Source organism: Mustela nigripes, chromosome 4, assembly GCF_022355385.1.
Source record: "Mustela nigripes isolate SB6536 chromosome 4, MUSNIG.SB6536, whole genome shotgun sequence".
NCBI classification, from domain to species: domain Eukaryota; kingdom Metazoa; phylum Chordata; class Mammalia; order Carnivora; family Mustelidae; genus Mustela; species Mustela nigripes.
Genome location: NC_081560.1, coordinates 58,124,652 through 58,140,867, shown reverse-complemented (window position 1 = coordinate 58,140,867; position 16,216 = coordinate 58,124,652). Strand labels below are relative to the sequence as shown.

Here is a 16,216-nt window from a genome sequence, read left to right as displayed (position 1 = left end):
TGGAAACCAAACACATTTTCTATTTGCTTCTGCTGAGAACATAACCAACCACATCATAGTTTTAACCAGCCTCTCCACAGTCATGTTTATACAATGCCTGGCTGATGTGTAAATACATGTCAACATTTTGATTTATAGCCTTAGATGATCTGTTTACATACATAGATACACGAATGTATAAATTATGGTACAGTAATGGTTTGCAATACAATATTCTTGAAGGACAAAAACCTTGAGGATAGGCCACAAATATACAATGTCATGACCAGCATAAAGATTTCAGCTCTGAAAATATGAAGCCAATTGATTATTCAAAATCTGGGGGAAAACCTCCTTAACAAATTGATGCACTCAGAGTTCAGACTCAGCATTTTTTCCAACTTCCAAGTCTGAATGCCAAGTTCACCTCTCAGTCAAAACCTGAGCACACAGAGCTATCCTTCATCTATTTTGAGGGTATCAGTATCAGATTGTGAAGCCCCCACACTTGCTTCAGGATTGATGCTGTCATTTGTGCCAGGACCACAAGTTTTAACAGTGTTTCTGTCAGGACACGTTTCTGATGTCACATCAGGGAGAACAGAGGGGAGGAGGGAGGAAAGAGCGCTTCTGGCATCTGGTGAATACAGGCCAGGCACGCTGCTCGATAACCTACAATGGACGAAACAGTCTCTAAAACAAAGAATTACCTGGACTAACATACCAAGAGTATTGGGGTTCAGAAACCCTGGCTGAAAAGATGAAGGCTGCAAAGGTAGAGAATCAATGCCCCCTGTGCATCATGATTACATTCCCCGTACAGTGTTAAGCACAACGACAAATACTTGTTGATTATTACATAAACTACCTCTGTGTTGCTGTGAGGCCTAGAGATGGATTAAGGGGTTATTACATATGCAGTATTCAAACTGCAAAACAAAACTGCAGTCATTGTCAAGATTGAAAAGGAATTTAACATATCATCTAGTCTTATTTCTGTATTTGGGGGAAAAAATACTTTCATATGAAAGATGTTACATCACATATTGATAGGGTGGTATTATGGAAAGGAGGAGGAAGGGGACAACCTGGCCTCTTAGTAAAAATAAGTATCTTAAATTTATTAAAATCATTTTTGATTTCTAATAGTGTCAATGTCCCATACTTTTCATAAATTAAGTATTTCCTTTAAAAAATTAAAACTAATATGACATAACTAAATGATATTTCGCAAGCAGGAAACATAAAATGTAATTATTTTCCAAAAAAACAAATCACAGACCTCTGTGGCCTACAGGCATTTATACTTCTGAGAATTCTGGGATTTAAAATGTCATGAGAAATTCTGAACAGGCTTACATTTTTGAAACACAGGAACTGACAGTCACAAGGCCAAACATACCCTTAATAATCGATTCAGCTGCATACAGATCTCGTTTGTAGGTCACCTAAAGGACAAACAAACCTCATTAGATTTAACAGAGCAGGAAGGAATGTGAGAGCAATAAAATTATGCCCCAAAGGAAATGATTTATTTTGGAGAAACTATAAACATGTAGTACAGACAATTTCTAAATTATAATATTAGCAAGTTCAGAAAAATACATTCAATTTCTGCAAATTGCTGAATATTGATTTTTGGATCTTTAAACTGAGATATTATGTGGCCGTGGTTACCAAAATCTTATTAATATAAGTATTATTTCAAAGATAATGTGGTAGTGTTTAAATAAGAGTACTAGCACTACTGGTTATTACTGTTTAATAGTCAAGGTGTATATTGTAAGGAAGGAAGAAAAAGTATGTATAACAAAAATCACTAAATCGCATTTTTAGTTGAAATGAGATAATCCTCAAAGATTAATTCATATCAAGAGGGACTTCATTCTGAATTGAAGGAGATAGGTATCTTTATGTAGATAAGGTTCATCCTTCATGTTTTTTATTAATACGTGCATCTGACAGAGACTAAAGTGTGCCTTCATGTACATAAGAGCAATCATCATCTTTCGTGAAGGATGTAGAAGGTACATCCTTCTTCTAACTGTAACCTGCCGTAGTCCTAGGGCAGAGATTTCCCAGAACATATCCCATGAGCTCAAGCACAGAATATGTCAGGTTTTTGGCAATGCAGTATTAGTTCTTATGTCAGAACTGGAAAACCTAGAAGATACTACACTACTATGATGTAAGTGGTCTAAAAATCCACTTTGGAAAGTACTTACCAACTGAGTACATTTCTGTGCCTATAATTCATGTACACTTTTTCCCTTCAGATTATCTCGTAACTAGTCTCATACAAAAACTTTGTTCGGTTCAGGTTGCTCAGGGAACTTCTACCCAAACTAGAGTCCCCTGGCCGATAAATCCTGGTGGAAAACATTACCCTATAGTCTACAATTTAAGTAACAGCTAACATGTAACACAGAAAACTGGGGCACCTAGGTGGTTCAGTCAGTTAAGCGTCTAACTCTTGGTTTGAGCTAAGGTCCTCATATCAGAATCATGACATCAAGTCGCCCCCCGCCCATACCCCCAACGGGCTCTGCCCTCAGCACAGAGTCTGCTTGAGACTAACTCTCTCTCTCTCCGCCCCCCTCCCCACCCTGCACTCAAAAATTTGAAAAAAATTTGACAAGTTAGGTAGAAAACTGCAGTAGCCTTCAGTTAATCTATTGAAGTCACGTATGACTTTGTTATATTATTGACAAAACAAGCACATGAGAACCAAAACTGGTACTATAGTTACTGATCCACAGTGTAATTCCAGTACTTGGATAGAAAGTAGAAAAACAGACATTTAAAGGTCCATGCTATGTATTTCACCCAATTAAACAATCTACTGATCTCATTCATTCATTCAATCAAATTTATCAAATAACTACTCTGTTCTAGGTCCTGTTCTAATTTTTGAGAATAGAGCAATGAAAAGAATAAACAAAATTCCTTAATCTGTGGAAACAATATTTTGGTAGAAAAATTATCTTATAAAAATTCTATCAGGTTAAGTTTTCTTGAAACCCAAAGTTAACTAGATCACTGAAATCAGGCTTCAGTATTTGTAATTCAAATAAGAAAACAGTGTTTTTCTTTAAAAATTTTCTGCTGGGCACCTGGGTGGCTCAGTGGGTTAAGCCTCTGCCTTCGGCTCAGGTCATGATCCCAGGGCTCTGGGATTCAGCCCCGCATCGGGCTCTCAGCTCAGCGGGGAGCCTGCTTCCTCCTCTCTCTTTCTGCCTACTTGCGATCTCTGTCAAATAAATAAATAAAAATCTTTTTAAAAATATTTTCTGCTGTATAAGGTAAACTCAAAACTGAAATAGGAAGAGGCCTAATTACCGTTATTCATTTTGTGTTCCTTCTGCTATGAGGAATAAAACTGCATTCAAAATCACAATATGGAGGAACTGTGAAAGTTCCTTCTCCTTTTTTTCCCAAAGATATCTTAATGATGAATTTTTTTAAGTTAAAGAAAAATTGGTCTCAAATCCTAAACTTCCTTTTCTAGTATTCCTGCAAGACTTAACAGTTTTGCATTGCAATCAATCTTACTTAAGATACATACTTACATCACCTAAAGATACTTTCTCCACTATTATTAAAAAATTATTAACTGTATAAACAGGAAATCATCCTAAATTTTCTTTTGTCTACTTTTTCTTGTAGGCTGTAGATACCTACTATACATATATTATATTAAAGTTTTTTTTATTGTTTACTAATATCTTCTACATAGAGCCTTATTTAATACTTCAACTCCACCTCTCACCAAACATGGATTTAACAAAAATGAAGTATAAAATGTTTCTCACAAGCTGGTGAAGTACAATGTTTAAAAATAGCTTTATTTTTTTTTCCTAATTGAAACAGTTAATGCACTTCAAAGGGAACAGTACTGGAAAATGTTGCAATTCTGAACTGAGGAGTTGCCACTTTTTCTGTCAAAATTTTACAGTAATATGGGTTGCCCTTTCCTTATTTTTTTAATTTTCAAAAGTTTATTAAATCAGTTTTGAAGTTGATTTCCTTCTGTCAGTATGATCTGTAGTTTTCCTTGGACCTTGCACAATACATTATGAAAATTAGTTACTTAAAAAAAAATCAACCCTTTAGTGACAGAAGAAAGCCCTCAATCCTCGGATTCACTTGAGTCACATTGCTCAGTACAGGCTCAGGAGCCACAGAAAGACCAGGGCTCAGGGTCCCCATCTTCCTGTCTCCTAGTTAAACTCACTTTTTGTCTCTTTGTGCTTCTCTGCAGTATTTCATCTGAGTCAAGTGTGTAACTAAAAGTGTATTCAATACAAGAGAGACTTGGAACTCGGGGCCAGAGCGAGTTTTCTGTCTCTGAGGCCAGGCCTCCCTCAGCTGCCTCAAGGTGGGTTTCAGAGGACACTATCCCACCTACCTGGGTCACTCTGTGGTGACAATATAGTAACTTCAGACTTTTCAGAGCCTCGTTCTGTTGGCTACCACATTACACGAATTGCACAACACTTAGTCCCCATCTTTCCTGTTTTTTAACTTGTAAGCAAATGAGTATGTAGCTCCAATAATTAGAAGTCAGAAAATCCTAAATTTTAAAAAAGTAGAGCATGTTTATTAGATACAGATTTATATTTGGGAAAGTATCTATTTTATTTATTTCCATTTCATCCATTAGGTCTATCTAGAAAATATTTCTTTCCTCTAGACTGGATGAAAAATCTCTAAAAAGAAATAATGTTACCACACTGTATTTTTGAGATTTAAAAGAAGTGAGACTATTTGTTTTTTTTTTTATTTTTATTTTTTAATTCTATTTATTTATTTGTCAGAGAGTGAGAGCACATGCCCACAAGCAAGCACAAGCAGGAGGAGTGGCAGCCAGAGGGAGAGGGAGAGGCAGACTTCCAGCCAAGCAGGGAGCCTGATGTAGGGCTCCATCCCAAGACCCTGAGATCATGACTTGAGCAGAGGGCAGACACTTAACTGATTTAGCCACCCAAGCATCCCTGTTTTTGTTTTTAAACAAGGATGCCATGACACTTGGATCTTAAAAAAAAAAAAAGAAAAAAAAAGTTCCCATCAAAAGGATTCCTGAAAAGTCAGTTATTTCAATAACATGTGATGACTGAAACACTTCAGAAACTCTTCCTAAACAAGTATTTTCAGACAATGAACACAGTTTAATTTTTTCAATACCTGGTTATAAATCTTTTATGCCTTAAGGATAGTTGTAACATTTAGAAACAAAAGGCTTATTCAATTCTGTATAGTGTAGAAAGTGGGCAAGTATGTAAGAATATTGGGGCAAAAATATAGTACAATTATAAATGACAGGAATGGAAGTTTTTATGTCCACTGGATGAAATTTTGTCAAATAACAGTATGTTCACTAATGTCTGGCAAGGCACCACCCCTCAGGAAAAGCACGAGAGCCAATTCCTATCCCAGAAATCAGTCCTGTTCTCTTCTGTGATTGGGTAGTCTTTGTCATGGGGAGTGGGGGATGTCCTCTACTCTGCATGGTGATTTAAAGCCGTTAAGGTTCCCTCCAGACACCAAAGGAGCCATTGCAAGAGATGTGACATAACTGTGAACATTTACTTCTTGCACTTACTTCTACAAAAGAGTATGTAAAATACTAAATAACCTTCCCAGGATTTCTGGTGGCAATTCAAATAGTCCTATTTGAGACTGGCATGAGACATTCTCGTCTTTCCTCACACCACTGTGTGGGCTAACTCCCTGACTTCTAAGGGGTAAGGGAAGGTATCGTGGATCTGTGTTTCAGAATCCTTCCTTATCTTACTTTTTATGGTAGTAAAATGTCTCCCGAAACGCATTTTTTTACCATTTCAATATTTATGCGTCATGAGCCAGGTCGTTGGCTTAGCGACCTGAATCCAGTACCGGTTTTAGCCGCATTGTACTAAATCTTTTTTCAGATCTCAATTTTTAAAAAATGGTAGCACTTTCGCATTAGTATAGAATTTGAACACTACTTTCCAGTGTAGATTCCATTGCTTTGGTTTAAACAGAAACTGAGTAAGTTTATCCTACAAAACGCCAAGGCCACAAAGTAAATGAGAAGCCTATACTGAAGACAATTCATACAGGGTCCTGAAGAAGGTTCAGAGCTATACCAATAGCTAAGAAGAAAAGGGGGTGGGGGAAGAAAGGAGGCAGAAAGAGGAAACAGGGACCCTAAAACTACAGTACTTGAACTGAAAATAATTTCACCTCAATTGTCAGAAAAAATAAGGTATCAAAAAAAAGACCTCCTATCTGCCATTTGAAAGACTTTTTCCCCAATCCATTGCATTACCTGCCCTCCTAGAATGCAAGATCCCATTATGCACACATTGTAAAGAATAAGGCTTCTTTACACCCCACCCCACCCCACCCTACCCACCCTAAAGTGAAACTAGAATGATGATCCCTCAGGGGCCTAAGTGTGGGGAGTGTTTACTAATTTCCTAGGGCTCCTGTAAGGAAGGACTACAAATTGGGTGGTTTGTTCTCTCACACTAGTAGAGACTAGAAGTCTCAAAGCAGGGATCTTCAGGGCTTTGTATGTAAAAGAACTTTTCCTGGCCTCTTCCTACTTTGCCATGCTTGCCAGCCATGTTTGGCTTTCCCTTGCTTCTAGAAACAGCACCGTATTCCCTGCCTCTATTGTCACTGGTATTCTCCCTTTCTCTCTGTCCTCCTCATGCATTTCTTACATGCTGAATTCATGGCCTACTCCATGTCAATATGACCTCAACTGCCCTTGATCAGATCTGTAAAGACACTTTTCAAATAAGGCCTCATTCCCAAGTGCCAGAGTTAGAACTTGAACATTCCTTCAAAGGGGACACTGTCCAGCCCACAACGGCGTGATGAAATGACTTACCAGAGTGAGGAGGAGACGCCCTGGGAAAGCCAATCCCTTGCCTTAGAGCACAGACAGTTGGTGCCCATGAAAGGGAAGCAGAGCACCAAGAAGTGAGAAGTAATACTGTGTTGTTGGAGAAAGCAGTGAAAGAGGAAGATTTCAAAAAAAAAAAAAAAAAATCCAAAACAAAATTCAAATTTGTGAGGAACAAGTGGAAAATTTCAAGAGCAATGTGTTACTTTCTTCTCATCTGCACATCTCAGGGGGCTTGACAAATTTCAAAAAGGCTCTGAACACTCACAGAAATAGATCACCATACACACCCTTAAGACATCAAAAATGAGGCCATGGAGTATTAAATGAACATGTAAGTAGCAATAAAACTTGTCTGAGAGTTTCCATTTCCCTCTCCTGTTGTCTGCTAAGTAAGTCTAGCACACAGTCAAAAGGGGCTGTACAGAGATGCAAGCCAGGATCTGTAACAAAACACCTAATTGGTAAACACTGTAGTCCTTACAATATGTTTACTATCATCTGAACCATAGACAAAAAAGGAAACACAAAATGAATAAAATGTTTGCCTGCTGGGATGAAGACATTTGGTTACCCTTAAAAGAATAATAATACTGCATGAATCTTCTCTACCAGGCAATAATCCAGGCATACCAGTATTTTACAATTTCAGACCATTTTAAGTATATACGAGACAATCTTAGCATACAGCAAGGACCATCATGTTACTGTATCGAATACCTAATAAAATTATAGGGTTTTCTGTTTTGTTTTTAAGTCAATGAGGAAATATGTTTTTGGACTCGTATCATCTTAGAGTTAGGATGAATCTTAACTTATCAGATTTAGGTGGAAGCATTATAAAGATTTCACTCCTTACTTCAAAAGCAGCAATACTTCAAAAAATAAAAATATCCTACCCTATTTCAGAATATACTGTTCAACACATTTCTACCTCCTGAACAAAGGAAAGCCACACTGTGAAACACTCCAGCGTCCACTGGACATTTTAGTAGGATAGTGCTACAATCACTTCATTCCCTCGAAAACAAAAAAGTTTGTCATCAAGAGTCAATCCTTCTTACATTCAAGAGCCTAACACCTTACTGGGGCTACCAAGTGGGTCCAGTCACCCACCCCACTAAGTCAGGACTCTGCAGATATTTCCTGAACCCACTTAAGTTGGAGCTACCACCTCCTCAGGGCCTGGATGGAAAGCTTGCTACTGTGAAAAGCTGATTTGCATCCTCAATCCAATGGAATTTAACGAAACTGAATATAAGAATATAGAGAGAGAAAAGAAAAAAAAATGAATAAAACCATCTTATCAGCTAAAATGGAATCTGTTTGAATAAATTATCTCAAAGTATATTTTCTGCAAACCAAGAAATAGAAATGATACATACTTTGATTCTCAGGAAACCCAGTAAAACTCTCAATACCTTTAAAGTATACATACATATGTATCCTTATACCTCAAAATACTGGTTCAGTATGAAACCAAGCATTTTTATACATTTCTTTATTTTCTTAAGCACCTGGAAAGTGTTTATGCTTATAGAATGTATCTTGGGAATTACATATAAACACAGCCAAAATCCAAAGTAAAATGCCAACTTCCTTACCTTCCAGAGGTCAGATGATCCTTCCACAAGTTTGGCATTAACATGACCATATTTTAGAGCCAACTGCAAACACTCAGTTCCAAATTCCAAGTCATAGTCACTACACTGGGTAGGAAAAAAAAAAGTTTAAATACATTTTTAAGCAAAACTTCTATTTCATATCAATATATAAAAGGAAAAGCCTAGAGAACTCACAAACTCTGATACTACTGATACATCAGGTTCCATAATAATTGTCCCTATGCTTGAAATGTCAAAAGATACAGCAAGGAGGCAAGTTGCAACCTTAAGTTTTGAACTTGAAACTTAAGTTTTCAACTTGAAACTCAATAGTTTCAGGGGCCAAATAAACAGAATACTTTTTTTGATTATAAGCTACCTTTCCCAACCTGTTTCTAAAATGCCTGCAAGTATGGCTGAAATTTTTTTATATCAGGATATTATCTGACAAATATGTGTATCCATTGAACTCCAACCCAATGCTATTTTTATATTAAGATATTCGCAAGTCACAGCTTTTGTTCATTTTAATATTTTACATAACAATACCTGTTTTACAAATTTATATTTTGATTCTGAACATGAAAACAGTTCAGTATGCCATTATTAGACAAAAATAGAAAGGCCTGGGGCATCTGGGTGACAGTTTAGCATCTTGGTTTCTGTTCAGGTCATGATCTCAGGGTCATGAAATCGAGCCCCCCCATTGGGCTCTATGCTCAGCTGGGAGTCAGCTTGAGATCTGCTCCCTGTGGCCCTCTCCCTGCTTGTGCACATGCTCCCTCCCTTTCCCATTCAAATAAGTAAATCTTAAAAAAGAAAAAGTTAAGGTCTCTCGTAGATTTAGTAAAGCTTTTTTCAAGCATTTTAAACAAAACTATTAAAATGATCAAAACAATTCAGCTGAACAATACTGGTACCAATCATGTCCAAGCTCTATACTCAGAAGTATTTAAAGATAAATGAGAGGTCTATTAGATCCTCAAGGAAACCAAAATTTTTTTTTTCCAATCTTTTTTAAAGATTTTATTTATTGGAGAAAGAGAGTGAAAGAAATCACAAGTGGTGGGGAGGGGCAGAGGGAGAAGTAGCCTCTGCTAAGCAGGGAGGCTGATGAGCAGCTCAGCTTAATCCCAGGACTCTGAGACCATACCTGAGCTGAAGGCAGTTGCTTAACTGACTAAGCCACCCAGGCACCCCAAGGACTCAAAACTTAAAGAGGAAGCTGATCTGTAACAAATATTTTGCTAAAGGCTATGATAGATGCAACACTAAAATATCTACAAGTAGACGTGGAGACAAAATACTTAATCCTGTGTGAAGGCATTAGAATGAGATCTCTGATCTCATTCTACAGACTGAATAAAACTGGAGAGAGGCATAACTTAAGGAAAAAGGTGGTATATAATCAGAGAAGTTTCAGACATCTGATAGATTTATGTTTTAGAACAAACATACCCAGGTGAGAAAGACTGCATCAAGGCCACAAATATCAGTATTACATTCAGCACCCACTGCCAGGGCTATTTTGCTGTACTAGATATCCTAAGGTTCTAATTATAATGGGTTGTCAAAGTAATGGACAAGAAAATAGAACCACCCAATATACATAGTCCCAAATTGACCAGAATGGTCTCTCGGCTTAAATTTTCTATTCTGATACACTACTTAACATCACATATTTCTTAGACAACGTAATTTTAAAATAAGTATTATCGACATTTGTTATATTCAAGTAAGACAAATGCTAACCCTCTTCTTTGTATTTCTACCATCTGTACAGACTCATTTAGCAGTATGTGAGATCTATATAAGTCAACAGAATGCTCTCTTTAACACATGGTCAAATCTTGAGGATGGCCAGCAATAACCCTTTTCCTGACTCTTTTCAAAGCCAAGATATTTAACACATTCGTGGAAAGCTTTAAAGATCCTCACAAAGTACATGTTGAGAGGAGACCACAGGAACAGGTATTTCCTCCTGTCTAGGTGGTGAAAAGAGAATTACTTGATGCTCTACTCCTGCCACTCATATGTTGATGGCAGCAGCCCACAAACTGTATGAAGTCTTTAGGATAGAAGTCACTAGAGCCAATGGGAAACAGAAAATGTTGAGTGACGGATATATGAAATATATACTGAAAATAGAGGCTGAGCAATCTTGGCAGAAAGAGTACCATGAATTTGTAATTTATTGTATAGATTACTATTACAACTATTTGTGGGGGTTTTGATAATTTCTATAATAAAATTTTTACTTCTGCAGTAAGTTCAAAAAATACATAATTAATAGCCTACCAAATTCTAAATTCCTACATTTCTCAGTAACACTGACCATTATTTCTACTTTTGTGTAAGAGATGGAAAGCTGGAAAAAGTACTCTTCTTTCCTGAAGAAAAATCATGTAAACTACAAAAGCATAACTTTTTCTTGAACCCACTGTAGCTGAGATCACAAGCTGACAAAGTAGCCATAAATCTAAGAAAACGCATGCCTCTACCAAGGACAAAGAGGATGCCATCACCCGCTCACCTACAAACAGCACAAAAACAAGACAGCAGATGACACGCAAGCAGGTAAAAAGAAATAAACGGAGAATTTCAACACATTGCTAAATAGTGAATGAAGGTGACCTCGAGAATATAGAATCCCTGGAGGTCACATACTCAACAGGAGTGTTTACACCCTTGCAGGCTCCCCTTCAGTAGTGTACTACTAGGGGCTCATAAATGGTATATTACTATTTGAAGGTGACTCTGCCTGCATATACTTTCTACGCTCAAGGCATATAGTAAACATTTTTAAGTTTAAAATAAATCAATAATGATAATATAGAATCATTTAAAAATGAGTAATTAGGGCGCCTGGGTGGCTCAGTGGGTTAAAGCCGCTGCCTTCGGCTCAGGTCATGATCTCAGGGTCCTGGGATCGAGTCCCGCATCGGGCTCTCTGCTCAGCAGGGTGCCTGCTTCCTCCTCTCTCTCTGCCTGCCTCTCTGCCTGCTTGTGATCCCTCTCTGTCAAATAAATAAATAAAATCTTAAAAAAAATAAAAATAAAAATAAATAAAATAAAATAAAAATGAGTAATTAATACAAAGGCAGGCAAACCAAGAGAAAAACTGAACATAGGGAACAAACAGAAAACAACTAGCACAATAGATTTTAAAAGAAGAAGTCAGTGTGTAATTGCTGGAAATTTTTATCTTTATCATCTACCGTGGGAATTATAGTAATATCACTGATCACATAACATACACACACTGATACTAAGAACCCTCTGTGCCCTTAAACTTGTAGCCCGAAAGAATGCCAAACAATATTCCTCCCAGGAAGAAGCTCTAAGGATACTGTTGTCAGAGTTCCCCAAATATAGTTAATCTCAAAGTCAAAGTCAAACAGCTCCACCTACATAACCCACCAATCTAATCAGTGTCCAATACATAAACATGACCAGAAAACTCAGATTTAACTGAAACCAAGACTAACATGAAATATAAGGTCAAAAAGGGGGAAAAAAAATCTTTTGGAGGAACTCTGCAGTTAAAAAAAGACTTCAGCATGGTAACTGAGAAAGTGTTAGTATTCATAAAATAGGATAGAGAAAAAAAACAGTGACCACAAAGTCCAATATGTAAAAAAGAAAAAAGAAAAACCAGAAGGAAAGAACATAAAAAGTAGGAGAAATAACCAAATATTTCCCCAAAAATTACAATAATAAAGAACATGAGTTTCCAAACTAAAAAGTCTCACAGAATCTAGAAGCTAATGGATGAAAATACACCAAACCCAATTAAAAGAAACAAAAAGTCTCCTAAAAAGCAGGAACCCAAATTTGTTGAGCTTTAATAGCAACAATGAAAATGAAAAAAACAAAGCAGCAGTTTCTCCATAATTTTGAAGATAATTGTTGTAAATATAAAACTGTACTTCAAGAAAACTTATTTATCACCTGAGTATAGAATATGGATTTCCACAAACACTGCAGGACTCAACAGAATTTTAGTTCCTATGCACTCTTTTTCATTCCAAGTTTTATAGGCTTTGTCTTAAAGCAGTTTTAGTTTCCCAGGAAAGTTGAACAGGAAGCACAGTATTTCCCACATGTCCCCTACCCTCACATCACACAGCTTCCCCCACTACCCAAATTCTACACCAGAGTGGTACATTTGTTACAATCAGTGAGCTTACACCCCACACACATTACCACCCCAAGTCCACAGTTTACACTAGGATCCCCTCAGCATTTTTAAGTTTAATGAGTTGGCACAAACATACAATGTATATCCATCATTTTGGTACCATAAGGAGCACATTCACTGTGTTAAAAATTCTCCACACTCCTCCTGTTCATCCTGTTCCTTGCCTCCAACCCATGATAACCACTGAATTTTTTCCTGCTTCCACAGTTTGCCTTTTCCGGAAATCATGTACTTTTTAATTTTAATGAAGTCCAGCTTATCAATTATTTCATAGATCACACCTTTGGCATTTTATCTAAAAAGGTATCACCATACCCACGGTCATCTAAGTTTTTTCTAGGAGTTTTGTGGGGTTTTTGCTTTGCATTCAGGTCTATAATCCCTTCTGAAGTTTTGTGAAGGGTGTAAATTGTGCCTGGATTTTTTTTTTTTTTTATGTGAATGTTTACTTGTTAAAACCCTATTTACTGAAAAGACTACCTTTGTTTCATTATCTTCCTTTTGCACTTTTGACAAAAATCTGTCATTTATATAGTCTGTTTCTGGACTCTATACTCTGTTCCACTGACTCATGTGTCTCTCCTTTCTTCTACCTACTAGACTATCTTGATTACTGTAGCTTTACAGTGAGTCTTGAAGCTGAGTAGTCACTCTTCCAACCTTATCCTTCTTCAATATTGCACTGGCTGTTCTGCATCTTTTGCCTCTCTATATAAACTCTAAAATCAGTTTACAACCACAAAAAATACTTGCTGGGCTTTTCACTGGGATTGCTTTAATCTAGAGACCACACTGGAAGAACTGACATCTTGGTAATACTAAGTCTTCCCATTCATGAACATGTCCTAGATCTCAATTTATTCAGTGCTTTTATTTTGCTTAGAGTTTTGTAGTTTTCCTCCTATGGATCTAATATGTATTGGGGAAGAATTTTAAGTATTTTATTTCAGTTTTGGAGCACTAAGTGTAAATGAAACATTTAATTTCGAGTTCCACCTGTTCTTTGCTATTATGTAAGATAGCGGTGGACTGTTATTTATTAACCTTTAGTTATGCAGCTTTTCTACAATCATTTATTTCCACTTTAATTCTTCCAGGTTTTCTTCAAAGACAATTATGTCATCTGCAAAGAAAGATTTATTTTGCCTCTCCCAATCAGAGTACTTACTTCCTTTCTTATTACTAAGAATTCTAATACAATGTTGAAAAGGAATGGCATGAGCACATTTTTGCTTTGTTGCTGATCTTGGTGGGAAAGCTTCTAGTTTATCATTAAGTATGATGTTAGCAGGGGTGCCTGGGCAGCACAGTCTGTTTAGTATCTGACTCTTAATTTCAGCTCAGCTCATGATCTTGGGGTCTTGGGATTGAGCCCCACCTGGGCTCCCCCCGCTCAACAGGAAGTCTGCTTGTCTCCCACTCCCTCTGCCTCTCACCCCACTTGTGTGCATGCTCTTTCTAAAATAAATAAATCTTCAAAAAAGAAAATAGTATTGAGACACATGTGTGGCTGAGTTGGCTAAGCATCTACCTTTGGCTCAGGTCCTGATCCCAGGGTCCTAGGATTAAGTCCCTGATACATCAGGCTCCTTGCTAAGCAAGGAGCCTGCTTCTCCCTCTGCCTGCTGCTCCTTCTGCTTGTGCTGTCTCTCAGTGTTAAATAAAAACAAAATCTAGGAAGGAAGGAAGAATAGGTTTTTGTACCTCATCTTCATCAAATTGAGGAAGTGCTCCCCCTATTCTAGTTCGCTCAGATTCTATCATGAGTAGCTAGACTTTGTCAAATACTCTTCTTGCATTATTGAAATATTTTGTTTTTCTTCTTCAGCTTGTGGATGTGATGTACCGTAGTTGATTTTTAAAAGATGAACTAGCCCTCAATACCTGGAATAAACCCCAAGTGGCTAAAGTCTTTAATTCTTTACATACATTGTCAGACCTACTTGCTAATGTTTTCTTGAGGATTTTTCATTTATGTTCATGACAGTGGGCTGTTATTTTCTTACCATGTCTTTGCTTTTACAATTAGTCTGGCATTAGAATGAGTTGGCAATCCCTTCCTCTGCTGCTATCCTCTATGGGAGAATATAGAGAATTGAAATTTCTGCTTTAAACATCTGTTATATTTTATAAGCAAAAGCATCTGGACTTCAGTCTACTTTAGAAAATTACTGATTCTATTTCTTTAATAGACATATGCTTACTCAGTTCGTCTATTCTCATGTGAGTTAGGCAGACTGTCTCTCTCACGTAATCATTCCATTTCATCTAGGTTATCAACTTTGAGGATAGAATTGTTCATATTATTTCTTTTATCCTTATAATTTCTAGCAGTTCTATAAAGATGTTCCCTATTTCCTGTGGGGGTTATAATTTGAATATTTTCTTCCTTGTGTGGTAAGGATACTCTCTTAGTCTTTTCAAAAAAACAGCTTTTGGGGTTTTGTCTTAGTTTTCTATTTTATTCATTTCTGTTATATTTTTACCATTTTTCTCTGCTTACTTTGGAATTTATTTGCTCTTTTTCTAATTCCCTAATACAGAGTTTTAGATTATTAATTAGATGCATTTTCTTTTCTACTATGTACATTCAACACTATGCATTTCCCTTTAAGGACTGCTCCTGGCATATTTCAAGGTAAGTGTTTTCATTTGTGTTTAGTTCAAAATATTTTAAATGAAATTTAAAATGTGACCTCACTTCTGACAGATCTAAAAAGAGCTGCCGATTTTTCAATGTATTCAACTTTTTAGTTGGTCTTAGAAAGGAGTGACAGTCTCTAAGCTCTCTACAGTCATAGGAAAACAGAAGTTTCCCCAAGCACTCTTTCTCAGGATATGGTGCTCCACAAAATTGAGAAGGGTAATGAGTCACTTGAAGACCTAGGATATAAAAAGTTGTAAAAAGTGGGATATCCTAACACAGTAGTGAAGTAGAGTCTCAAGATGATTGCTATGTACATGGCAGATTGATAAGGGTACCTACAAATGGAAAGAAATGCATAGGCACAGTTTAAGAATGAATAGAATCTCTTTGGAAGGTCTCAGGGGAAACCGCCTCTAAGAAGGAAGAACAAGGAACAGAATTGACACTCAGGCTCTCCTTTTACCCTTGGTACATGTACGCTGTCCTTGTGTATGCTACTCAAAAAAAATTCATGTTAACACTTATGTAGTGTAATGTTACATACAACATCAGTATTCCCAAGAAATAGATGCTTCCAAGTTAAGGACTTTGTTTCCAAAACACATGTATTAAATACTTTTGATAAATCAATCTGATATTCTGGTGATAATTAAGTTATGGAACATTTAAACATCTAAACATCGAATTTGAAAATAATAGTTTATGTGTATTACTATATCATGAAATATGAACTGTATGTGTGAAGTATTAATTTTCAATTTGTTGTTTTTAACAGCTTGAAGAAATTTGCAAACTGCCCATTAAAATTTATAACAAGTCCTTAAATGGATTTGCTGAATTGATGGAAGTATATGTATACTCTCATGAAGTTGAGACCTTATTGCCAAGTA

At 36.7% G+C, this 16,216-nt stretch overlaps 1 protein-coding gene across 1 annotated transcript in view; it reads right to left on the bottom strand.

Moving 5' to 3' along the window:
* Nucleotides 1-16,216, bottom strand: part of CRPPA (CDP-L-ribitol pyrophosphorylase A) — a 313,919-nt gene that overhangs the window by 195,028 nt on the left and 102,675 nt on the right. The window contains exons 4-5 of the mRNA XM_059396757.1: nucleotides 8,479-8,583; nucleotides 1,382-1,427 (exon numbers count right to left, since the gene is read on the bottom strand). Coding sequence (XP_059252740.1) covers nucleotides 1,382-1,427; nucleotides 8,479-8,583 — 151 coding nt within the window. The remainder of the gene's footprint in view (nucleotides 1-1,381; nucleotides 1,428-8,478; nucleotides 8,584-16,216) is intronic.